The sequence below is a fragment of the Rhododendron vialii genome, chromosome 13a (genome assembly GCF_030253575.1).
Source record: "Rhododendron vialii isolate Sample 1 chromosome 13a, ASM3025357v1".
Classification (NCBI taxonomy): Eukaryota; Viridiplantae; Streptophyta; class Magnoliopsida; order Ericales; family Ericaceae; genus Rhododendron; species Rhododendron vialii.
The window spans coordinates 757,025-784,251 of record NC_080569.1 but is presented as its reverse complement, the minus strand read 5'-3'; the positions used below and the strand labels follow the sequence as shown (position 1 = coordinate 784,251).

The window sequence follows — 27,227 nt, the reverse complement described above, 5'->3', positions numbered from 1 at the left end:
CCATGAACTCGGGGTCCAGTCCATTAAGTTTTGGTTATTCGGTTTTTTGTGTTTTCTAGTTGATATATGTGACAAGAATGGCCTGTCTTGAAAAGTGTAAAAAATTACAAAAAAAAGTCCCTACATGCTCTTAATGGAATGATGCATCATTTTCAATTGAGATCATAGCCAATTTGTTTAATCTCTATTGCGAAATAATAGTTTGAAGGTAAAAACAAAAAGGAAACTGATATTAGCACTTTAAAAATTAATGGAGGCACTCAAATATCAGTGTAATTCCAAAGTTATTCTCCTTTATTTTTTTAGAGTGCTAATATCAGTTTCCAAACAAAAACTATGTTCGCTCGCTTAATTTTATTTTAACTATGACTTTTTTTAATCAAACGTAAGAATATATCTACATTACTCCACTATTGTGTTTGTTAAGTCAAAAATTTCCAACAAAATAATTTAGGATTTTTTTTTTGTAATATTGTGGGTTGGGAACAAAAATAAAAAAATAAATTGTGAATTGGGAGGAAAACAAAAAAAGGTAGAATAAAAATGGAAAAAAAGGGGATGAGGCACAGGGAATTGAACCTAGATCGCCTTGAACTTTGACCATGTGCGTTGGCCACAATGCCAAGCAGATGCCTTATTGCAATTATGGGAAGCTTGTTTATAATTATATCTAACCTAAATTTTTATTTATTTTTTGGATGCTCCAGTCCAGGGGTTGTTCAAGCCCGAGGGTTTGCGGGGCTTACCCCGAGGCCGGCCCTGGTGAGGGGAGATGAATGATTTTCTTAAATTTCGTTACTTGATCTTTTGAATGACATATGACATAAATATCTTCAGGAAAATCATTAATTTTTCTAATTTCAAGTATGTAAACAACGTGCAATTGACTTTGTTCCAATTTTGCTTTCGTTTCCTTCAACTAGTCTTAAGGCCGAAGAAATATGATTTTTCATTTAATACCATATTTTAAAACAGATGATGATGACATTTACTAGTGATCGCAACGGGACGGATCGGAGGCGGATATAGCAATCTCCGAATCCGAACCCTTCACCCGTCCCCTGAATCCATCCCGATCCCCGACGGATATTTTTTTGGGTCCTCCATCCCCGCTCTGAACGAGGAACGGAGATCCGATAGGATATCCAAAAATCCGAACTTGAAAAAAACAACAGAAACAGAAACTGGTTCTTATTTGGACTTCATTTGTTTCCAGACCATTTTCACAAAAAAAACAACACCAAATATGAATACAACTGCTGAATCATCAGCGTCGACAACTCCTGTGTCCACTTGCAAGTAGTTTTTATAGCTCTCAAAGAAAAAGTATGGCTCAAACAGAGCACTCCTCTGGGCTTTATTGATCAGTTCTATTTCCAGAATACAAGAAAGGGAACAAGGTCAGTGCTTCATAACCAACTGGCATATCCCAAAACGAGGGATGACGAAGAAAGAAATGAGAGAGAGAGAGAGAGAGAGAGAGAGAGACGCTGTTGTGAAATGTGATTCCGTGAATAAGAGGTGCGGCTGTTAATGAATGAACCCTAAGTGTAAAATTAGTGTATATATATATTATATAATAGACTGGTATTCGGGGACGGATTGGGATGGATCGGAGATGGATATCGGATTCGGGGCGGATCGGACCGGGGACAGGCTTACCCCCGAATCCGATCCGATTTTCATCTTTTAAAAAAAAATAAAAAATCCGTATCCACCCCGATCCCCGAAAAAATTTCCGAATCCCCGATCTGTTCGAAGCAAATAACAGATCGGATACGGACGGATCGGCCGAGATAACCATCCCTAACATTTACGATGCCTAAAACCGTCAGGATCGAAAGGCATGCTCCAATTTTCTCCGCTATTACTATCATTCTATACTTCTTTTATTTTGATCAAACATCATTGTATGTGATTGAAAGGGCAATCACAAACAATAAAAATTTGTACGCAAATTGATATGGTCTAGTTGTGGGCCGATCATTATAAATTTAATATCTATCAAAAGTATCTTTCGGTGACAGGTATTTATTTTCATGATGAATGTAATCCCTCTAAGGTATTAAAAAAAAAAAATAGAAGTTGCCCATGTCGGTCATCAACTTGGATCTGGATCCTCTGTTCTACGAGAATGGTGCGATGATTTTCATTCAGATTGTTCCTCTAGAAATCAATGGTTTAGAAGAATTTATTTTTAATCTAAACCATTGATTACTAAGATGAACGATCCAAATTTCATAAAAATTCTCTCACCATCCTCACAACGAAAATTCTCACAAAGAATCCGGATTCATAATGAATCGGAATTCTCACTGAGAGAATCCTAATAGAGGATCTCGATCCATCAACTTGGGTCAAAAGGGCCTTTGTATTGTGAGAGGTGGTCCATTCGTTCAAAGAAAGGTCCCTAGTCTCTACCCATCTTGCAGTTAAAGGTTTTCGGTACACTGCCAGACAAGTGGACTCTCTACCCATTTAATGCTCCTGCAGCGCTGAAAATTTTAATGGGCTGACCCAATGGGCAAAGGCTTATAACTTTTACTACTTGGGAAGTTTTGACTAACTGGAGTACTTTTTATTTATTTGGATCAAGAACTATTGCTTATTTATGAGCTTTGTTTTTGGTAGAAAAGAAAAGTTGGATGATATGTTCTTCTTCTTTTTTTCTCCTCTCTAGAAAAATGCTATGAAATCAAGTAACTACGATTTTTATGTGCGCTTCACCGATATCCCAAATCAATAATTGTTTGTCCAAACACCTGATGGAACAAGCAAAAAGTTAAAAAGTAATAAAAAAAAAACTATCAATTCTTACTTATTCTAAATCAAAATGAATTTTGTTCCCAATTGGAAGAGGTGTTTTGATCAAAACAAATAAAATTTATTGGAGCCCTTCATTTTTTTTACTCGTTGAAAATTGAGAGTTGAGAGCTTTCTATCATTTATTTTATTACTATATATTAAAAGAGTGCCTTTGTCAATAGTAGTCTTTTTCTGGCTAATTCCATAACGTATTTGGCCGAACAGTTATTGGTTGGGTGTCGGTGAAATGAACATTAAAACAACAAAGAATGTATTATCGATTCTTACATAGAGTATAATCTTAAAACGTGTCAGTGAAATTTACCCAAACAAAAAACAAGAAAGAATCTAGCTAAGAATCCAACTCCACGTGTACATAAAGTTTTTTTTTTTTTGTAAACTAAGAACACAACATAAACTAATTAAGAGTCATACAATAGTCTAAGGTACTCGACCCCATTTCAGTCATCGAAAAGATGCGAAATAATACAATCTGGAGCAATATCAAAAATATGAAAGTCTAAGCCATCATTGAAATCCATATTAGCTAATAAGTCCGCACACTTGTTTCCTTCGCGGTAAACATGATCAATCATTTCCACTCCTAGTTGCCTCATCAACTACTTGATGGATAATATTACTCAGGTTGTGCTGCAGTTGAGTCAGTCCCATAATGAGTTGGATGGCTGCCAAAACATCTATCTCCATGCAAATTGGAGCAAACTGATTGTTGATGGTCAATTGCAAGCCATCCCTAACAGCCCACAGCTCTGCCTCCAAGCTATGCATTGGCCTCAAAGAACGGTGAAAGCCGAAAACCCAAGTCCCATAAGAATCACGAATAAGACCTCCTTCCGTAGCTTGACTAGGGTTTGTCTTATAGGCACCATCAGTGTTTAATTTAAAACAGTCTGTGTGAGGCGGGCACCACTTAACAAGTATAGTACGTCTACTCCGGGGTGATGAAAATGGGATGGCGATGTGTTTTCATTCAACCGATTGGGCAATGGAAGATTTGATGGTGGCATCTAGGTTTCTGGATCGATTTGAGTCCCTCTGGAAAAGAGTTCTATTCCTAAGGAGCCTGATATTCCAACAAGTAAAAGGGAACACAAAGCAATTGAGCATGGTATATTCCTCAACCTTTAATTTGCCACTTCGCACCGGCAGAATATCCATAGGTAGCCTATAAAAGACAACAGGGAATTCATCTCTTTGCACTTGATTGCGAAGGGACCCATATGAAAGACCAGTTTGTTTTGGGTCTCAAGTCTTAGTTATTTCTCTGCACACGATTTGAAATAAATTTTATATCTAATTATTATTTTCATTTCTTTATCTACCAATATCCACTCAATACCCAAAAAAAACTTCTTCAAGTCCCAAAATGAATATGGTTTCCACACTCATTACCCAAACAATTTAGTTTGTTGGAAAGTTAATTACATTCCGTGCAAGAATACTATATGAATGTATAATCCCTAGCGGAGCCACCCAAGGACTAGAGGGGCCACGTGACTCCTTGAATTTCCCCTACTTACAATTACGTACATCCCTATTTTGAAACCTTTGATCATTCTATTTATGAGTTGAATCTACCTACTATATACTCCCATTAGGATTTTGATGAGTTTTTGATTTATGCTTTTGACGAGCCATGCATAGCTTGATAGGAATAAAAGAAGAAGAGGAGAAACTACTACTATGCGAAACTTTTGTGCTTATTGATGAATTCTCCACTTAAGTGTAGTTCATGTCATTGTATTGCAATTGATTTTGGACAAAAATATTAAAAATCAACATGAGTACTTGGTGCCTCTTCTACGTTAAAATTATGAATCCGCTACTGTGTAAAATGTATATCCTTTTCATACATAACAATAATGGCTTTTTTGCCTTTTTGGTCCCCCAAAGTATTAGCGAGTTGTCAATTTGGTCCCCAATGTATGAATTTAGCCAATTTGGTCCCCAACATTTAAAATGTGTGCCAAAATGGTCCTCCTTCCCAACGGCGTTTGCCTCTTCCGTCAATGGGTCATGAATGATATTTCACCCCTGTACATGTTTTCTTCTCATGGAGAGCTTTTTCCCGCCAAATTTCATCCCCCACCTCTTATATAGATTGTAACACTCAAAAGAAAACACACACACACACACACACAGAGGTTTTGTTTACCCAAGATTTTTTTGTTGACTTATTTATTGTCCTTGTTCAAAAAACAATCGCATTTGTTAGTTTTTCGTCGATTTTTTGAGGATTATTGCTTCTTCATGACAAGAGGAATTTAAAAAGTAAAAAAAAATTACAATAAAACCCAATCTTTTTTTAATAAAGACAAAAAAAAAAAGCCGATAAGCCAAGTTTTTTTTCTTTATTAAAAAAAATATATTTCGATCTTAATTTTTTACTTTTTAGATTATTCTCGTCATGAAGAAGCAATATTCTCAAAAAATAGATGAAAAACTAACAAATGCAATTTTTTGTCCAAAAAAATAACCCGTTTGGCTTATAATGCCAAACTAGGCATAAGTTACGTGTAAAGGGGGTGAAATTCCATTCATGTCCCCCCTTTTGACGGAAGAGGCAAATGCCGTTGGGAATGAGGACCATTTTGGCACACATTTTAAACGTTGAGGACCAAATTGGCTAAATTCATATATTGGGGACCAAATTGACGACTCGCTAATATTTTGGGGACCAAAAAGGTAAAAAAAGCCTAACAATAATCATTTGAAGAGAGATTGTCCGTATATTTAACAATTACATGAAAATTTTAAAAGTCGCTCCAACCGGGTGGGGGGAGGTGGCGGGCGGAGCAGGTGTTAGAAATTAAATGAAATTAAGAGAGCAGCCAAGCAACCATAGATTCTTGCTTCTCAATGTTGTCAATTCCCCTAAACCAAGATAGCATCTTCTCTTCCTCAATACCCCATAGCTCATGCCCTTGAACCACCGCATCCCAATCCAAATCCCAGTTACTGGTTTTCGTTGAAGGGCAAGATTGCAATTCACCATTATTAGTAGTCTGATCTCCATTTGAGCTGCTCATGGCCCCACTCTCTCTCTCCTCACTATTAATGATCACGGCATCATTCATCACCACCTTAGAGTACTCTCTCTCCTCCTCCTCACCTAAATTCATAACCCCTTTTGGGTCCACTATCTCATCCCCCATAATGTCATGAACCCACGACTCCATGCCACTATTCTCTACCCCTTCATTATACATTGATATTGAACCATCACTTTCTCTCTCCTCACAAGGGCACATCACCAACCCTTCTCTCTCCTCCCCACAGCCTGACATTCCGTTTACGTGACTTTGATAATTAGGACTAGACACACCTACAATTTCATTAGTATTTGCTTCGGCGTCTAAAGTTGGTGTAAGGTGCATTGGCACTAGTCCAGTGTTCGGAATAAATCCTATTTCTTGGGGTATTTTGGGACCCTTTGTGGGAAAATAGCTCCTGTTCTTTTTCATGGCTGCTCGGCTCGTTCGACCGCCTCTTCGCTTGGGTGCAACACCGGTGTTGGTTAAGTCCATGGTCACCGGGGGTAATGGTTGGTTGCAATTAGGGCTCCTAAAGCTGTGAATTTTTCTACTCAGATGAGAGTTCCAGTAATTCTTTATCTCGTTATCTGTTCTTCCCGGCAATTGACCCGCTATCATAGACCACCTGTAAATAAGATGACACCATCAGTGTGCATAAGTTGATCATACCAACTACGAATTAGCTAGCATCTTGCGTATTGCTACCTTTTTTTGGTTTAAAGACTGATATATTTAATTACTATCGGAAAATGATATATATAAAAAAAAGAAGACATGAAATCTTCTGATAACAGTTAGCAACCGCCCGATTCGCTACTTTCTCATATCGATTAGGATCGATTGCATTTGAACAAGAAAGCAAGCACTATTATTGGAAGAACTTTGGTATATATTCTTATATATAGCCAAGGACGGAACCAGGATTCTACCCTAACAATGGCGAAATGTATACTAAAAAAATCTAGTGGTTGTGAGACTATATAAGTTGGGTATAATTTTTTTTTTTACATATAATAATTATATTTTCTAAAATTCTTGTCGTGCCGGTTGCCGCCACTAGATCCCCTGTCCCATCCTTGTATATAGCCAGTAAAAATTTAGATATATATATATATATATATATATATATATATATACAGTCGGGTTCCGGTAAGGGATCCCGCATTTTTTTAAAATGCGGGACTCCCCTTTCCGATTGAATTTCGATGATCCGAGCCGCTCAAAGTGATCAGAACGTGATTTTAAGGGTCCTCGCGAGAAATCAGCAAAAAAAATGACCGGGAAGGGCTTCATCCGAGCAGTTTTCATTGAACGGTTCAAAAAAAACTGCTCGGATGAAGCCCTTCCCGGTCATTTTTTTTGCTGATTTCTCACGGGGACCCTTAAAATCACGTTCTGCACACATTGAACGGTTTGGATTTTCAAAATTTGATCGGAAAATGAAAGTCCCTCATTTTAAAAAAATTTGATCGGGAGTAGTTGTTAGAGCATCTCCATTGTAATAAGCAAATGAGTGTGGATAAGCAAGCTTAACAATAATGCTTAAAAAATACCTCACATTGTAATAAGCAAAATTACAAATCGTTTAACAAATAACCAAATTTTACTCATTCTATAACAAAACTTAACAACTTTTACTAATAACCAAAACTCAATAACCAAACCTAATAACCAAACTTAAAACTCAAAAACACCTTACATTGGAATCGTCTCATCGAGACAAATAATTTGTTGTAGTCGGGTGCGTGATTGAAACTCGTTTGTGATTGGACATAGGTGCATTGCGTATTGTGGGGTTTTTTTTTGTTAGGAATACAAAAATAACCAATGTGAAGGTAGATGTTGTTATGTTTGATTATGAACTAAATGGATAATCAAATGCTGACGTGACACATTTTAGTTATTGATTTTGATTATTTCCATTGCGGATGCTCTTAGGCAAAAGATACATTAGGTTCAAATATAACCCACCAATCTTGTCAGAGTCCGGTTTTCCTCCAACTCGATCTCTTGATCCGCCAAAAAAAAAAAAAAACCCTCATACTTTTAGGAAAACTCCATGTAATTAGGAAATTTCAGTTTCTCTCTTCCATGTCTTCTAAAAAACGCAAAAAGCACGAGAATGGAGAAAGCCTCCGTTTAAAAAAATAAAAAAATGGGAAAAATCTAATGGAATTTTTCTAACTCTATGCATAATCTTGTTCTTCGATGAATAATAAGCCAACTTCTTGCTGTTGCAAAATGATGTTACCGATTACAATTTTTTCGCTACACCGATGAGAATATTGTTCAATTGCGGCATGAAATTGCCAGAATTAGGACAGTAATGACATTTTTGCTATGGAATATTTATTCCTTGATGAACAATATTAGCATGCGGAACTATGTAGTTTTCTTCGGGGTGATCCGGTCGATCTACTGCTATTATGATTAGGGTTTAGTTTTAGATACCCAGCTTAAATTGATTTCTATTAACGGTTTAGTTCTTAGAAACCGAGCTTCAATTGATTTCTTTATTTCTCATACATAATAAGTATACACGGTAATCTATTTCCTAGAATAATGGGATTGTAAAATGTAATTTCCTAATTACGTGGAGGAGTTTTCCTAAAAAGTAGGAGTTTTTTTTGGTTCACGGTGAATGTGGTTTCAATAGGCAAGGAAAGAAGGGACTTAGGCGAATCAAGAAGGGACTTGGGCGAATCAAGAAATGTCATGTGTCCTTGGTTGGCGGGAAACCGGACTATCTTGTCATGCACAGCGATATCCGTACTTTCCTCTTTTGAGAACAAGCTATAGCAAAATTACATAAATTCAGATCGTCACAAAAGAAGTGTGCTTTATGCTAATCCTATTTGTATTGATCTTTTTGGCTAAAGTGTATGTCATTTTATAATATGTGAGCTTGCAAGTGATGATAGACGATGACGCCAATGACTTCTGGGTTTTTTTTTTTAAACGAAAAAGAAAGTTCCACAAGTGATAAAGATCCAAAGATGGAATTAACACAGTAGAAGAAGAATCGTGTTGATAGAGCCTTGAAGAGTACACATATTCTGTCTTCTACTCCCAAAAACAAAATCTATGTTCAAGCCGGTCGGATTTTTTTTTAAAGAAACCAAACAAAAAGGCAAAAAAAAAATTTATTGCCAATTAAGATGCCAATCGAAAAAAACCAAAACATAAAGCTGATCAGATGTTCCTCAGTTGGTACCCAAAGATCAGTGCGCTGCCGATGTTGACACGAATGACTAGTGACTAGTGAGACATGCATGGGAAAATAACAGCCAATGACGTGTTTTGATAATTAATATCTGTCAAAAACATTTTCAGCATTAACAAATAGTTTCAACATGTCCTTAATAGGTATTAATTATCAAAACACGTCATGAGCCATCATTTTCCCGACATACATGCATGTCATAAGGGAGGGAGGAGAGCGAGAAAGGAAAGGAAAGAGTGATTTACCTATTCCCCAAATTAGCATGCAGTTTGACGATGATTTCTTCCTCTTGGGGAGATATGTTACCTCTCTTCACGTCAGATCTCAAGTAATTAATCCATCTCAGTCTACAACTCTTCCCACACCTAAGTAACCCTAATTCAAAACCATGCATAATATATTACCACAACCAGAAATAAGTATATATATGTATCCCATGCATGCATATTCCAAAAACCATGCACACAAACATAAGTATATATATATCACCTGCATTCTTGGGTAAGGACCTCCATGAACCTTCCCCATTAGTATGAACGTAATTAGTCAATATCTCATCTTCTTCCGCTGTCCATCTACCCTTCTTCAATCCAACTTTCTCACAGCACGGTGCTCTCCCCATTTCACACACACACGCAGAGAGAGAGAGGGAGAGAGAGGGAGAATAAAATATACGGAAACGTTGGTCTTTCGGAGTTTTATTTGGAGTGCTCAAATATTAATGTGGGGGTATAGAAAGAGAGGTGAAATGTGGAATTTATAAGAAGAGAAAGATTATAGGTAGCCTTGCTAGGGGTGGGGGCCGGTGAGCTAGGCTAGTGATCGATGTAGTAGTAGTAGTAGTAGTAGTAGTAGTAGTAGTAGTAGTACAGTACTAGTAGTAGTAAATTAAACTGGGGAGGCGATGGAGTGGTGGAGGAATAAGCCACGACTCCCACGATACAAACCTTGCCCTGATCTTCATTGTGGCCTTGTCCGACGTCGAGGGCCTCTGTGTACTACTGTAGCCTATAGTTTAGGAAGCGGGGCAAGGGGCCTGGGGGTCGATCACCATTGTGGCCTTGTCTGACGTCGATCGAGGGCCTCTGTGTACTACTGTAACCTATAGTTTAGGAAGGGGGGCAGGGGGCCTGGGGGTTTCTTCGATCACCATTAATGTGGCCTTGTCCGACGCCGAGGGCCTCGTGTGCTACTACTGTACCTTATAGTTTGTTAGGGGGGGGGGGGGGGGGTGGGGTTCTTTTATCACCCCCATCCAGGAAGTAATTTACTACCCCCTTTGCATTATTTTCACTTAGTGCTGTCCTTCAAATATTCACGAACTCTAAGAGGGTTGTTTTGGTAAAGGTTTTGTGGAGAAATTTTTTGGTGCAAATAGGGTACTGCTGACATGATACTTATGCAATGCATCCAGGCCATTCAAAAGTGTAATCGACATCGGTCCGGATGCAGAGGTACTGAATAGATTTAAAAAGAAGGAAAAAGAAAATGGAAAGACTGTTTCAATCCGGATCATCGTTGAAAAATTTCTCGGTTTTGTGGGATGTTTTTTAGATAATAAGTGAAGAGAAATAAATACGACATGGATGCAAATAAAGTTGTTGATTATTATACTATAAATTTGACGGACATTATTAGTGATTTTGTAGCTTAATTTTCATCAGAAATAGTATTAACTTCCATTCGTTCTTACTTCTTAAATACAGTAGGAGTAATCGGTATACTGTTTTCGCAAAACCCTAATTATAAACCTCCGATGGGCCCACAACTGGAAGATTGGGACACGGGGGATGCTGTCCCCAAGCGTGCTGCTGTCCCAATTTTGGGGCCCATTCCGGTCTCGCTCTGATGATCTGAATCGTTCACTTTGTAGAACTCGTCGAGTAGAACAACTATGCAAAAAATTAGCTTAATTGGATACCATTAAATACCTGATCGGAGCCCATATAACTCTCAGTCCATGGGTTACAGTGGATTTGATCTAGTGTTTTCGATCCATTTTTTTTAAGATAAAAAGGTTCCGATCAGATACTTAATGATATCCAATTAAGCTGATTTTTTGCATAATTATTTTACTCGACGAATTCTACAAAATAAACGATTCAGATCATCGAAATGAGACCGGGGTAGGCCCCAAAATGGGGCGCAGCAGCCCCCCTCCCTCCGGAAGATTGGTACTAGACTCTACACAAATCTCGGCGGCTAGTAATAATAATACTCCATCTGCCAAACTCTGTACTCTAGGCATTTTTCGATCAATAAATTCAATACGGACCAAATGCCAGTATGCCACTTTTCTCTCTCTCTCTCTCTCTCTCTAGACTCTAGACAAATCTCGGCTAGTAGGAGAAATATCTATCTACCTAACTGTGTACTACACATTTCGATCAATAAATTCCATACGGATCAAATGCCACCTCTCTCTCTCTCTGATTAAATTGAATTTCATTAAAAAACGAGAAAGCGTTGACGATTACATGTCTGGGATACGAAATCTCCAAATAGTCTGCACGAAGAAATACAAGACAAAATGCAAATATAAAAATACAAGTTCCTCACAGAAATTGGGATATCATTTGCAAGCGTATCGGCACACATATTGGCCTTTCGAAAAATGTGTTTAACGTTGACAAACTGCAGCATAAGGGACCTGCAACCAAAGATGATGTTATGGAGAGGGTGGTTTTCTACGTTCCTAGCTGAGAGAAGCTGAATAGCAATTTGAGCGTCAGTTACTGAGAGGGTGGTTTTCATGTCTTGCATGAGAGCAAAGTTAAGGCCATCCCAAATGGCCGCCCAAAGTTCCGCCATGGTGCTACAGTTGGCTAGCATTTTCTGGTGAAAAGCGCTACACCAGTGGCCCGATCGAATTGTCACGGATAAGGCTGGCCTCCAGTTGATGCAGAATCGTTAGCAACAGAGACGGAGGGAGGTGTAAGCATATGGGGGCCAAGGCCCCCGCGTGGTTTCGGGTTTTTTTTTTTTTTAAATTTTTTTTTGTTTTTTTGTTTGGTAAGAACATCTAGGTATTGTTCGTTTTTTGTCCCAAAACCCAATTTCTCTCTCTGTGCACGGTCTCCCATAAGTTTTTCCTTCAATTATTGATCTCATTTCTTTTTCTATCTCTCTGCTTACTACCCAAAAAAACCTCCCTCAAAATTTAAACCAAACAAACTATTAGATTTCCGAACCTTCAAATTTCAAAATCGTGTTCATAGGTTGGCCCCCCGTGTTTACAAGATCTTGGTTCCGTCCCTTGTTAGCAATGTGGTTGACAGCCCATCCGTGTTGAGTTTGAAGAAGTGCAAGGGAGGGGGGTGGGAGGTCCAACTGCCAAACTGTGTACTACGCATAGATACCGGCCGGAACCTTCCGGCCTTCGCTTTTGTTTCACAAGTACGTAGGAGCACTGTACTTAATTAACTAAAAACTCATGTATCCGCCTGGCCTTCATGTTTGGAAGTTAACATTCGTCAAATACTAGTACTTCTCTTGTTTTTTGGGAGGGCCGGCCGGTAAATTACTCCATTAATAAGTAGCGTGCGAGGGTTGTGGGCTGGGTGTTAATTCCTAGCTAGCTGCATCTGCCCTGTCTCTCTCGAGTCTATTACTCCTAGCCCTAGGTGAGAGCTTTTACTGTAATATATAGTCTGTAGACATAAGCACTTAAGGAAGGAGAATAAATTCTTTACACCGTCGGTGTAAATATTTATTCCTCCAAATTAATTATATTGCGTCACGTGGCAAAACAGTAGTTCTAATTAATAATATAGGGTGACGTGTCGCAATACAATAAGGAAGTTCTAGATACTATGAACTAATAAGTGCATGCATGCATGGATTTGACATTTCGATCGAAATTCCCAAGTACGGTTGGGGACTAGCATTAGGTTGCCATTGATGGAGTAACATTGCTGGGCAAAAGGTACGTGTCCACCTATAAATAGGCTGCTAATTAAACGAATCAAGGTATTTAAATTTGAGCCTGTATTCCTTCCCTAAAGTTCGTTCAAGTTCGTTTGTTATATATAATGTTCAAATTACATTTTTTTATTTCCACGGCAAGAGTATTCTAATGTTTAAATTAATTTTTTTTTTTTTTACAAAAGTGAGAGGTACTGCATTAATTGATAAAACCCAACGACACTTACACAATTCATTACAGATAATTTGGACAAAGCGAAACTAATCATCTAACTGATACATAATGAGAAAGAATGAGGTGATTGATGTCTTTCATTCCCAGTCCAGGTATCGCCTGACACATCTTCTGCAACGGAAAATTCATATATCCTATAGCAATCTCAAAAGGAGATATATTGCTAACAAAGAAAAAAAGACAACAGGAACTCAGACAATCAGATGAACTTCGACCAAAATGAACACATTAAGAGACCGTGGTTCGGTTCACTCTGAGATTGTGGGGCTGCGCTTGGCGGTTGGCACGTTTGGAATTGTCAAAATCTGTTTGTCAGCAACTGCAACATTTCTCTTTGGACGTGGGGTTCTTTTTTATTTTTTTTTTAAAAGTAGAAAATTCAGAAAATTAAAATTGGGGTTTAGAGGACCCCTTTCGGTGACGACTCCCTTGACTGCCTTGAGGCTGGCTCACACTTTTCTCTTCCTAAATTGTCACCCACAAAAATATTAGTAGTATTTTACACATTAATCAACTTCCCCACCTCAGTAACTTTAAGGCCGAAAAGGTAAATAGTTGTGCAGTAACTGCCCCACGTATAAATATCCCACGTCTCTTGTTCTTTTTCTTGTTTTGCAGGTATAAATATTCCGCGGCAGTTTGGATTTACTGGTTTCGGATTTTTGTACCATGGGTGGCCTATAGTGGCTTGGTGGATGTTGGTGATGAAATCCGGCAGTAGTGGCTGTTCTGTCTGTGACGGGAGGAGGCGGCTCATGGGTTAGATTTAGGATTTTCTTTTGGGTTGGGCTTTCATTGTTGTATTTGGGCTTTTAGACCCTTTGGATTTTTTGTGCTGTTTATTATATATTTGGACTTCTTAGGCTCTCATGTGTTGCATTGGTCTCGTCCATTTGCTTTGGTTCCAACTTTTGCTTAGATACCTTTCTTCTCCCCCTAATAAAATGTTATTTTGCCGTTAAAAAAAAAGTGGTGTGGTAGATGTTGATGCAATGCTTGGGGTGTTCCGAGTCCAAAGAAGCTGGGATGAGATGCTTTGCGGTCAGATTTTAGATTCTAAATATCCTAAAAACTGATTTCTATTTTTTTATTTTTTGCAATAAATAGTACCAGCTTTTACTGTAGGTTAATTATAATTTCAAGCTATTGTAAACAAGCTTTTTTTGTTTTTACAAAAATCTAGAATCTATGATTTAAAGCAGAATTCAAAGCTGTAATTCAACATCCATTTACCACAGCAATCACAAGCACTCCCAAAGTATAACTTCGCCGGCCCGTCCCACCACTATAACCCCCAATCGAGCAATAACTTTGCCGGTCCGTAGCAATGATCGTATTGGGCTGGATGTCACTGGAGGAGCTTGAGGGTGCGAAGCTAGGAGTAGAGAGAATCAAGTGGTCATGAAACCTCTGAAGACAGAAAAGGAGAGGAGTGAAACGGCATCCAAATGCAGCAAGAGAAGAGCATTGATACTGACGGAGAGTCGCTGTGGGGAGCCCCTGGTCAGCTTGCAGCGCATCCTTTCGTTGAAAACACGTGCTGCGATAGTGGTGGTGATTCTAGCCAATTCCTTTCCCGGGGCTCGACGCAGTCAAAGGCAGCAAGCAACCGGAGCGTGAAAAGAGGGTGATACGGTTTTACAACCATCACAAGGCCAGCCATCAAGGACCAGGCTTTGGTTTCCCCAAGGCCCAATCAAACCCGGAATGGACCATTACATAGGCTTTTGTCAGACACTCAGTGCCCGTTTCCTACTATTAAAAGTCGATGTCCTCACACCCCTGTGCCAAGCTTAAAAATCTCACAAGGTCAATAACGTAATGCTACAAATCACAGATTCAAATTCTACCAGGTAATGCATCCAAGGCCAGAGCAATTGTTTAGTGTACAATACTCGAATAAAGATCTATCAAACTCCAACTTGTATTAGTTGAGGACAGTTCATTTGTTTTTACACTGCGACACAAAAGACATACCATATAGTAACTCGTAGACCTCACTGAAGAAGAGTAAACTGAGGAAAAAGGGAGAGTTCCATTCCCGTATCACTCAATTGTTGCCAGCTTTTCTTCGTCAACCTCAAAAGCCTTCCTTGCTTGTTTCAGTTCCTCATTCATAGACAGCAGTTCTGTCGAGCGGTTGAGCTTAGGCAGGTCCTACAAACGACCAAATGATTGAGTTTATATTAGGCACACAACCAAATGAAAAAAAAAAAAAAAAACCAATTAGTACACTCATTCACATGTTAAGATAATAGGTCGAATTCCAAAAAGCAAGAACAGGCCACATGATCCTCAAGAGTACGTTTCAGAGAAAACGTTAGCCCGCATAATTTTGTTGAAGCTAATTGGGGGAAGGGAAGAAAATCAACAAAGTAGCCCAGTTAGCTTATCTTTGGTTGCTGGCACACGATGTCATAGACCCACACCATATTCTGAAAGCAGCAAATGAAGTTAATTATTTCTGATGCCTTCAAAAAAGCTAAACAAAATCTAGGATAATGACATCAGTGAGAGCTAGTGATTAAATACGTGTTTCCTCGATTGAGTTTTGTTAAGTCATTGAACTATTTGAGCAGAGAGAGATAAAGAGAGGACATTTTGTTTGTCGTAGCTCATCGTATCATGAAAATTATTTCAATCTGATCTGACCAAATAAAACTGAAACTTCTAATTTGGGAAAAAAATATGCTTCCAATCTCCAAAAGAAAAGCACAAGAAAAGAACAAGAGAATATAATAAGCAACGCAGAACACACCTTACGAATTAGGAACAAGAAATCCTCAGTTAATAGCTTTCCCCTTTTCGATGCAATATCTTGAGCTTTATGCACCTGCAGAAATTTCACGCGCTTAAAACGTTCCGTATCTCTTAAACGAAACATGCTAGTATATCTTAAGCCTACTAGCATATTCACTTCCCGCCAAACCCAAAACTGCCAACAGCCGTAACCCTCCCAAAAGCAAAACGTAAGAAGCAAGCCTAAGCGGCATGCACATGAAACCCCAGGGCGGGCTGTTGGAAAGGGGAAAAAGGGGGTTTGCGGGGTGAGGGAGGATGGAGTTTAGAATCCTATATTGCAAATTAAAGAATACACAGGTAATCTAACTTACCAGATCAGTTACATACTCCACAACAATGTCCTCCACGAGCGCAACAGTTTCTGGAAGCGGCTAACCGTGCAGCACAATGAAATTAATAAATAAACTGTTTTCATTGTGATGAGCCTCTCATATATAGGACTATAGGAGAACTAAATTTTTTACTGCAATGTGTACATCCAGCTATTTATTGGGTGAAAATAAGAAACTTCCACAAAAATCAAATATGACATTTCTAACTCTTTTTGCATAAGCAAAAAATTTCCATCACATACTGACTGATATGAACATCTTGCACAACTCAGGCAGGACAAAAACTCCAATTCTGGTACTTAATCTTCCCAAAGTCTAACAGTGGAATAAATAAAATGAGCAAGATCTTTTCATCTCTGAGAAAGCCAAATAAGGAAACAATACAGCAGGAAAATGAACTACAGTTTGCAATAAGATCCCAACTAGGATAAATGCACTATGATTGTGGATCAGATTGACATAAAATATGTATGAACCAAATATTGATACAATTGTTTACCCCGCCTCTCCATGAAACTGAGTCATGCACAAATGAAAGTACACAATGTATCAGTTAACATAGTTGTTTGTCGTAAAATCCAGAACTAAGGCATGAGTGACCCAAGATAACACTGGTGCAGCTGAACACAACAACATAGAAGATCTCTGGTAATGTACTGCTCACAATCCCCACAAGAAAATATGTTGAGGATGAAAGTTGTTTATCTGATAAAGTGAATCTAGAAAACCATAATTGCCATGCCAAAAGGGGGAGGCAGTACGAACCAAAAGACTACCACAAACAAGCTGTCACATACAATAAGACTAAGAGGCACATAAATCACAAAAGAATTCATTGATAACCTATTGACAATGTTTTCATAAGCATGGGCAAGAAAGACTGGCCAAGTCCTCGTGTTCGGTAAATATAGTAGCAGTACATACAATTTCATCCACGAAAAGGAAAATATTTATGTGGAAGTAATACGTACATTGGGATCATCACCAAAACCATACATCATGTGCTGCACTGTTACAACCCAGATAAAGATACTGGTGTAAGTTAAACTCTTCCTAAAGAATAATTTTCAATGCATGCAAAGTATGTAAGCACCTACAATCTTTCTGAAAAACTCCTCGCTTGCGCTTAAGTGCAGCTTCTGATGGCTGGGATGATCCAACTCTCACTTTACTGGGTCCTGCTGAAGAGTTACTCATTCTCTTAAGACACTAGCTTCCCTCTAGTCTGTTGCACAAAGTTTGGTGACACAGAGATAAAATAGATAAGAAAAAATTCAAATTGATCCATATCTTCCATATGAAACAACACAGAATATGGTTTTCCATATAAATCCTATATTCCAAACTTAAGGGGAGAAGGCAATAACTGGCTGTAACAACTTAGGATCGTAAATATGAACTTCAAAATTTCATCTGCGAATATAAACTTCAAACTAAAACTCCTTAGAATTTTCATTTCTCAACCATTCTTAAACAAATAACCTTTCAACCTAAAACTCAGGAAAGAGAAAGAATGAGTCCAATAGTCACTTATCTTCTTCTTTCTTTCTTTTTTTTGAACTCAATAGTCACTTATTAGACCAACAAACCCACCAAGACCAATAATGCAAATAATTCCACTAGAATCATATCCGCACTCAAGGATAAAGCTTGAAGGACAGAATTTGAAATACATTACTGGAAAACAATATAAATAACATGTTAGATTGAAAATATCGAACTCTTTCGCCTCAATTTTTTTGAAAAGTAACACTCTGATCACAACCCTAGAGGACTGTCGAATAATTTAAAAAATACAGGCTCACTACGAATATGGGTCATAAATGAGATGATGAACCGAGCAGGTGGTTGTTCTGATTCAAGCCTGGTTTGAAATCTTAATGAGCTTCAAAATATGTTCAAGTTTGGCTTGTTGGTGAGACGATTCGAACTCGAACAAGCTTTAATTGAGCCAATCTAGAGTAGCTTGAATCTTTTATGCATGATAACCCAAGCGAGTGGAGTAGTAGATTGTTCGAGCTTTGTTTGAAAACTTAATGAGATCCTAAAAGTTGTTCAAGCTTGATTGATTCATGTAATATTTCAATCCGGGATAAGCTTTTAACGAGCTAACAAGAGCTCGAACTCGAGTAGCTTGGCTCGTTTATCAGCCTAACTACCAATCACTAAGCAACTACGCATGTAGAAGAAACTCGAGTATCAGGAGAAAAACATTACTTGTGCAATTCATAATTTATCAGCTTCTTCTGTGATAGGGCTTGGCAAATAACTAAGAAGTCAAAAGGCAGCAGATAATAAAGCACCGAAGTAGAGGATAATTCAGAAGCAGAGTTCATAACATCTATATACACATGAGAGAGAGAGAGAGAGAGAGAGAGAGAGAGAGGCTACTAGGAGGCAACGGTGCCGGCGCTCCCCGTTAGGAAGGAGAAAAAAGGGAAATTCAGTGGTCTCGACGGTCACCGGAGCTTGCTCTGTATGCGGTTGACTCGAATGAATCATGCCCTAACTTCTCCGATAGACAACCGCTGAAAACGGATTTTGGTAAAGCAGGACCGTCACCCTGACCCAGTGGCCCGGTCTATTGGGCCCGTTGGTTTTGGGATCTGGGAAACTAACGGCCGGGACATATTTTGATAATTAATATCCGTGAAAGACAAGCTAAGTTAATGTTGAAAATGTCTTTGGCGGGTATTAATTATTAAAATACGTCAATAGCCGTCATTTTCACAAAAAAATCCGAACCATTCATCTTATAAGGCCTGAATAGTAGTACATTTACACAAAAAAATCACATTTATCGGATATAGATAGATATATCAAAAATTAAATTTTAGCTTATAAAATAGACGGCTATGGATAGTTTAACTTTAAACTTATCTACCGTTGATTTTTTAAACCAAACTTCAATTTTTTATATAGCTATCCATGTCCGATAAAACTGATTTTTTGTAAAGAAATACTATTCTCCGAGCTCTACAAGATAAACGGTTCAAATTACTACAATATACGCACTATGGAGCCCACAATTGATGGTGGTGGAAAACTTGTGTTTTAATTTTCCACCTAAGGCGGATAGAATTTACACTCCTAAATTTAAATACACTCTTTTCACTTAAACTAAAAAAAATAAAAAATTTCTGCTTAGCTCCTTTACTCAAACTTGTATCAAATTGAGTTTTACCCAATTTTTTCCTCAAGTCAATAGAGACTCAAAATTTGCAAAATTATTTCTCCCTTTCCAAATTTACAACACTGCCATTAGTGAAGATTTTACTGAAAACTGTGCTTGGATTTTGAATTTGCCCATTAGATTGGTTCAGACCAAATAAAGCTTTAACATAAATTTTTAATATGCTTTGTTCGGATTGTATTTTGGAAAAAAAATTCCGACTCAAAAAACACTTATTATCTCTACTTTCAATCATTACCTTCATTTCTTTATTCATTCATTATCCATGTCTCCAATTATTACCCTAATTTTTTTATATACTCATTATCCCAAAAATCAAACTCAAAAATTTTCAAAAATCCATCCAAACACAGCATTAGTCACAGATTGATCTCTCTTCGCATTTAGTCACTAGCCCACAAAGAACCCATCCCCAAAATTAAATAGTCCAACATTACTCTTCTTGCCAATTACTCCCTCCATCCGGATTTAATAGTCATTTTTTTGGAGTTCGTGTTAATTTTCAATCGATTATATCTTGTAATTTATAATGTTTTATGTGATTTTGAAAACATTATCTTATGGAAATAATTGAGATCTATCAAATAAGATCCATATTAGATATAAAATTTATTATCAATTTAAATATATAACTCATTTTTTATACGATTAGAATTGAACAAGGGACTATTAAATCCGGACGGAAAGTAATAGTTAGATAAACCAAGCAAGTTTGGTCCCTCATCTTTGCTTTAAGGGAGAGGAACCCTACGATCATGAGTGGCCCAATGGCTAGGCCATTGAGGCCTTTTGCCTAATGCCTCCCACATAGGGAAGGCCCCATTTTTTTGGCCCATGTAGTATTCTAGTTTAATACCAAAAATAAAATAAAATGTAGACCTTCAAATGTTTGATTACTTTCGCACAATTTTTTTACTGGACTCAAAATTAAGACTTTTTTTTTTTTATGGTGTATTCATTGCTCCACGATTTTGTGAAAAATCAGGTGAATTGACCGTGTGATAAGTAATAAAGCAGTACAAGCTCTTTCTTCATTTAAAAGTAACTTTGAATACTTCTTTTTTTTTTTTTTCCGATACGTCAGAAATTCAGTTTGAATACTTCTAAATTAATGACAACATTACTTGGTTAGAACAAAATTTTATGATTCATGTCACTGAATGATGGCGGAATTGAAATCATGTGATTTAATCCCGTCACCACTAGATTTTTGTTATATTTTTTAAAATATTTGTAAATAGCTTTATAGTCATTTAACTATTTATTTAATAAAGAAAACTCAAATGAGTGGTCCAAGGTCAATTTTAATGACATATGTGAAGTATCAAAAAATATATAAATCTAATTTGAGAGAATAATAAATTACATACTTTAACTTCAACTCAAACTCTTTATTTATTAAAAGAAAATGCATTGATGCAAAACACAAAAACAAAAAGATATTTGCTGATTCTCTTTTAGTTGCTCCTTCTCAAAATCCCTACACATCTTTAGATCCTGAGATGACTATATATACTGTGTTTAAAGTCAAAGATATTTGCAAGTCTGTAGAAAAATATTATTCTTCTGACTTCACAAAGCATTTCGAAACTTTTAGACTTATTTTTGAGTTCAAATTCGATCCGGTTTTAGTTTTCGTTGATCCTTCTTTAGGCGTACCTGCTTGTTTGAATTATTCATTTTGTCCACGCGTTGAGGTTTTGGGATTCAAGACCCCAACCATTTCACTATTGCTAATGAGCTATCGCCTTGCAAGGGAAATAATGGTATGCTTGCCAAATCAAATAATAATAATGGTATGGAAGGATAAAAAGCAAAAGAAATGACAAAATGATCGGAGCCGCGGGTGGTTACAGTGAGAACCACCTTATATAATGGTGGCTCATATAGAGTCTGTTGGCAGTCTCCTTTTTCACATTTTGCATGTTGTATGGTATGAATACTATCTCAAAAGACTACATTATTAGAAATCAACTAGAGTATGCAGGATTCAAAAATTACACTTAGAAGAGTCTTAAAATTGTAGGGCCTAGTGATACTAGTGACCTGACCCATTTGTTTTTGTCAACATATATATAATTGTGTGGCAAAAGTTGCATTTGAGTTGTTGGTCTATTTAGCTACCATCTACTTAACATATACTACTTTTATTACTCCATTTCGGTTACAACTGGGGATTTGGAGAGTATTTTTTTTGGATAAATTAATGATTTTCGAAGTATTACTCACTATTTACTTCATCCATATTGCTTTTCTTTTCGCGTGCAATAGAAGTAAGAGTCTCATTATTGTGGAAGGAGGTAATGAAGCATACTTTAAATAGTCTGGACTTTGTGCAATTAATTGGTTGCTCATTTACCTTTCCAATTATTAACACTATAATAAAAGGCACCTTCTTTTTTTTTTTTGGGTGATTTTTGTCCTACTACAAGTTACGTACTTCATAAATGCTAGGGACAAAGAAAAATTACCCCGAAATTACCCCAAAAAGATCAACTAGTGGTTGAGATTCACTTTGATGTGTGTGACACAATTATCAAAGTGATTCTCAACCATTGATTGCTGTTTTCGGGGTACTTTCGAGGTAAATTTTCTTTGTACCTAGCATTTCCCATGTGTGTGTGTATGTATATAACACTTACACATATACCTATATTTTGATAAATTGCATGTATTGATCGAGGTTATTGGTTGTTCACTCTTGCCCTTGCTTATGATTTTTGATAGACGAAAAATCTAGTACTCCTTTATTAGTATATGTTTTGAGATGTCCATTGCATTTATATATCTAGTATTACTTTTTTTTCAGTTCAGATAACAAGACCAAACTCCACTCTGAAGTTTCATCTTCTAGTAGTCCGAGTGACGAAAATTGTGCCAAGAAAATTAACTAGTATCGATGAGGACAACCTCCATTCGGATCTGAGACTGATGCAGGCTTAGGAGGCGTGTTGAAAAAGAAGAAATACGCAACAAGAACAATCACGAACAAGCATGTATAGAGGTACTCCCTCTATGAACACACAATAATGAGAAAACTCTCAATTTTTATTAATCAAAAATAACAATCACCTTGCCCTTAAAGGCTTAATTACAATTCGATTATAATAACCTAAAAATACTAAAAAAAGAAACTAAAATAATGAAAAACTAAATCTACGTACGTATTGAAAACAAAAAAACAATAAAAAGGAAAATAGAATCAACCTAATTTTAAAAAATTCAATATTCTAGGCAATTTATGAAATGGAAAGATTCCAAATTCCTAAAAAAAAATACTAATATCAAAAATAATAAACTAAAACTCTTATATTAATTTCTAGAATAACTAATATATCGGCCTGCATTAGAGCAAGTACATCAGAGTAGGTATATGCTGGTTTGCAGGTAAAATAGAGAGTGGAAATGAGAAAACTCACCTGCACCAGATTAACAATTCCCTTCGGTAAACTACATTTGCTACAAAACCTCGGTATATTTACCTAGCAACTGTAGCAGAGGTATTGATTAAACAACTATTGTTTCTCTTTCCTCTGTCTTCCCCGTCGTCATTCGTCCTCTCTCTGCAATTGAATACTAATATTTTATGGTATTTTAGAAGAAAAAAGATGATAATAAAGAGGATTGGTGTGGGATTGAGAGAGATTTGAATAGATAAAAAAAAAAAAGGGATTGTTGACAGGGACGAATTCAAAAATGTCGTTTAGTGGGGGTACCTTGTTAATCATAGTGGCGAAATTTTTTTTTCTAGTTAACCACAATAAGATTGTTACATAATTAAGGCATGCAATACAAACTACAAAAATATATAACACATACTTTCACTTAAATTATGTAAAAATAAGCACAAAATCTCAGACAAAATTTGAGAGTATGTTTTACATTAACATCAACAAGTTTTAAATGATTGATATAGTTTTATTAATGATATTATTTTAAAATATTGCTCATAGACGGTTAAAAATAAGTACAATTAAGGAAGAATCGATCCAAGAAGACAAATAGTTCGAAAATCAACAAGTATATATAAATGCACCATACGACGAAATTGGAACATAAAACTAGTTTTATATGTATATTTTCAAGATATGTGCACTTGTTTTTATGTGTACATAATAGTACACTTAATTTCATAATTATGTAAAATATACGAAAATATAACAAAATTATTTTAGTTTCGAGCGGGGGCACGTGCCCCCCTTTCTCTCTGTCCCTTATTGTTGAGTAGCTAAAATACATATTCCTTGATGTACATGCTCTTAGAGACTTAAAAAATAAGATCCCAACTTATGATCCTAATTATGACCAAGATGCAACATGAAAATATTATTTGCAAAAGGGTCCTTGTCAATGTCAACCTATTGCAGAACATAAAAATTGGTTGGAATATGCTAGTATCGACAAAGATATGCTATATTTGGTTAATTTGTATCGCTACCTATTTTGGTCTGAAGCCAAATGTGAAGTTGGATTGGAAGTGACACCTTTGTGACGGGGAAGCGGGGGGCTGTCCCCTTTGGAGACAGCAGCGTGCTACTGTGCTTATTTATGGGCTCATTCCGGTCTCGTTCCGATGATCGAAATCGTTCACTTTGTAAAGTTTGTCAAGTAGAACAATTATGCAAAAAATTAGCTTAATTGGATATTATTAAGTGCCTGATCGGAACCTTTTTATTTTGAAAAGAATGGATCCAAAACACTGGATCATCCACTGTAACTCATGGACCTAGAGTTATATGGGCTCCGATCAGGCACTTAATGATATCCAATTAAGCTAATTTTTTGCATAATTATTCTACTCGACGAGCTCTACAAAATGAACAATTCCGATTATCGGAGCGTAACCGGAGTGGGCCCATAAATGGGCACAGCAGACCCCCGCGTCCGTTTGTGACGGACGGATCCTCAGCATGAATGGAATAATAAAGATATATAGGCTAGAAGTTCATGTTGGAGAATGGAGACCACAAAAGTGCTTACATAAACGAAGCTTGGAAAAAATGCAATGCTGATCTAATGAATCAAGCAACACATCCAACGATTCCGTTCGTTTAAGAATTTTGAATTTTGAATTCTAATTATTATTCTATTTTTCTCTAATCATTATTTTCATTTTTCTCTTTATATCTCTCCAATTATTATTCTATTTCTCCTACACTCATTACCTACAAATCCAAAATCCCAAAACGAATTTCATCAACTGTCAAGACAAAGACGGAAGCGAGTATCGAATTCACTTTCGGTGCATGAATATTTGATTGTATATATTAAACTTCTTTTGCACGGTGGGTTTGGCTTCCCGTGAGGGATCAAGACGAGTCTGAAGATTTTATTGTAGACGAAGCACGTGTGTAACAGTGGGCTCCTGATTCAAAAGTTACGAGCAGTAGCAGGTCGGCCCAAGAAATTTGGATGCTTAAGACTAAATTGTGGAATGGTACCTTACGTATTTTTAGAATTAAACAATAATGACAGAAATGTTTATTTATATTACTACTTTAAACTTTATAATGCATGTTAACTGCTTGTTCATCGGTGGTCAAAGTGGTTAATTTGAATTCTACTTGACTTGATTTCAAAACTTGACAGTTACAAATAGCATTATTTTTGGGAGAAAAACATGGATTTTGATTTTCGCGCTCCATTTTTTACTGATCGCCATCAATAAAAAATAGAGTACGAAAATCAGTTTCCAAAAACATTTCAAAAGATAAAGTTGCCTAAAAGACTCAAACTTAGACACTCCATGTGAACTAAAATCAATTTTTCACTGAGCTAGCAAAGATATTTGTATTATAAAACGAACAAATAATATAAATACTAATTTATAAATAATATTAAAATGTCTCTAAATTTTAAATTTTTTTGGATGCCCGAAGCCCATACCTCTTAGAGCATCTCCAATCCATCTCCATTTCCTCCAAAATAGAGTATGGATGTAACACATTGAGGGGAGATTTTATAATTTATTCTATTTTTTCTTCACTTTTTGTACTTTTTGGGAGAATCTTTGTGGGACCCATCGTCCTTTTTAGAGTTTGGAGGAATTTTTTTACTCCAAATTTACTTTTGATCCTCCATTTTAGAGGACCAAATTTACTTTTGGAGGACCAAATTCTAAAAAGTACAGTGGGTCCCTAAAAAATTCTCCCAACTACAAAAAGTGAAGAAAAAATAGAATAAATTATAAAATCTCCTCTCAATGTGTCACATCCATCCTCTATTTTGAAGAAATAGAGGTGGATTAGAGATGTTTTTAGGCCCTGAGTAGTAGCGGAATACGACATCAATAGGTTATTAGAATAACAACGAAATACTACTCGTATAATGATTACGTGTTGCCGGTGTTGGCGAAGCTCCTTGTCTGAATAAAACACAATCATGTCCAAATCTGCACGTTAATTTGAATTTATTTTGTTTTATTTTGTTTTCTTTGTCCGTAGCATTTCTGATTAAACAAAGAATGATTCTACATAACAAATGCTGCTAAAACGAATTAAATTAAGTAAGTTAACAAATTCACATAGAGATGCGTTCCGAATCGTTTGATGCATATAGATTTTCATCTATCGATCTTGGGAAACTTACGTACATCAAATAATTTCAAGCACATATGTATATGTGTTTGTAATAGATGGAAGAGTCTCATTATTGGGGCGAAGGATATGAAATTCCAACCCCAAGCTTACAAGAGTACTACTATTTTTTTTATGAGTTTTCTGGATTTTCAACCCCTTGGCTCACTCGTATTGCTTTGTTCAATTAATGGCTCATTACCCATACAATTAAAAAAACTAAAGAATCTCTATATCTTTTTGTTTTATGAGTTTTTCGGATTTTCTACCCCTTGGTTCACTCGTTCCGCTGTCTCCAATTGGTGGCTCATTTTACATGTGCAATTTAAAAAAATTAAAAATCGCTATTGGAGAAGTCGAAATCTATTCTTTTATTTGTCCATTTCATTCTGATCAAACCATATAAAACTTAGGCCCTATTTCCACCAACAAAAATTACTAAAAACTTAACGCATTTTATCATTTTGTTTTCACTTATAAAAAAATTTCAGTATTTTACCTTCTTATTTCCACTAACAAAAAAAATTATCAACAAATATTGCTTTTGCTACAGTAACTTTACTTATAAGTCATAAATCATTAACAACTTATTCACGACGGAAAATAACTTGACATTTATCAATTACTTTTTTTTTTGCTAAGCACATTTCTCAATATTTTATTCAATACAGAAAACACTTAATAACTTTTCGACCACAAATAAAAATTTATAAATTTTTCACTATCGAAAACACCCCTTAAAATAAGATGCAAAATTGGACAGGATTTGTTTTATACTCCTAAGATAGAGAGGGGAGCTTTACAAAGCACGTCATCGATATCTTTCGATGTTCATCTATATAGGAGTCGGAGTAATCTATTGACGTGGCATGTGCCTAGCTACTACTACGGAGTACTACGTAACTGCTGGAATCGTAGGCCCACCGTTGCTTGCCCCACGCGCACTTCCGTATGCAGGGAGGGGAAAATCTTCAACACAGCCAATCAGACACGTGACGAACACGGGACAAGAAACGACGCCGTGGCAATGGTACATGCGTAAAGAGAGCGAGTCACCGTTTCTTTCACCCACCCTCGTTGTC

At 36.7% G+C, this 27,227-nt stretch overlaps 2 protein-coding genes across 5 annotated transcripts; both read right to left on the bottom strand.

Annotated features, from left to right (window-relative positions):
- Positions 1 to 5,630: 5,630 nt before the first annotated feature.
- LOC131315027 (transcription factor MYB12) lies at positions 5,631 to 9,826 on the bottom strand. 2 transcript variants are annotated; one of them, XM_058344072.1, is made up of 3 exons: positions 9,574 to 9,826; positions 9,330 to 9,459; positions 5,631 to 6,486 (listed from the first exon to the last, which is right to left on the bottom strand). In XM_058344072.1, the coding sequence occupies exons 1-3, from the start codon at positions 9,704 to 9,706 to the stop codon at positions 5,646 to 5,648; spliced, it is 1,104 nt and encodes a 367-aa protein (XP_058200055.1). In that variant the 5' UTR covers positions 9,707 to 9,826; the 3' UTR covers positions 5,631 to 5,645. The 2 variants fall into 2 exon arrangements, with proteins under 2 accessions (XP_058200055.1, XP_058200056.1); XM_058344073.1 differs by having other exon boundaries at positions 9,330 to 9,449; positions 9,574 to 9,741.
- A 5,253-nt stretch (positions 9,827 to 15,079) lies between these two features.
- On the bottom strand, positions 15,080 to 17,600 carry LOC131315026 (transcription initiation factor TFIID subunit 13). Of its 3 annotated transcripts, none has more exons than XM_058344070.1 (5): positions 17,475 to 17,600; positions 17,349 to 17,386; positions 16,357 to 16,416; positions 16,002 to 16,076; positions 15,080 to 15,678 (listed from the first exon to the last, which is right to left on the bottom strand). In XM_058344070.1, the coding sequence occupies exons 1-5, from the start codon at positions 17,572 to 17,574 to the stop codon at positions 15,628 to 15,630; spliced, it is 324 nt and encodes a 107-aa protein (XP_058200053.1). In that variant the 5' UTR covers positions 17,575 to 17,600; the 3' UTR covers positions 15,080 to 15,627. The 3 variants fall into 3 exon arrangements, with proteins under 3 accessions (XP_058200053.1, XP_058200052.1, XP_058200054.1); XM_058344069.1 differs by having other exon boundaries at positions 15,080 to 15,400; XM_058344071.1 differs by lacking the exon at positions 16,357 to 16,416 and having other exon boundaries at positions 15,080 to 15,400.
- Positions 17,601 to 27,227: the final 9,627 nt, after the last annotated feature.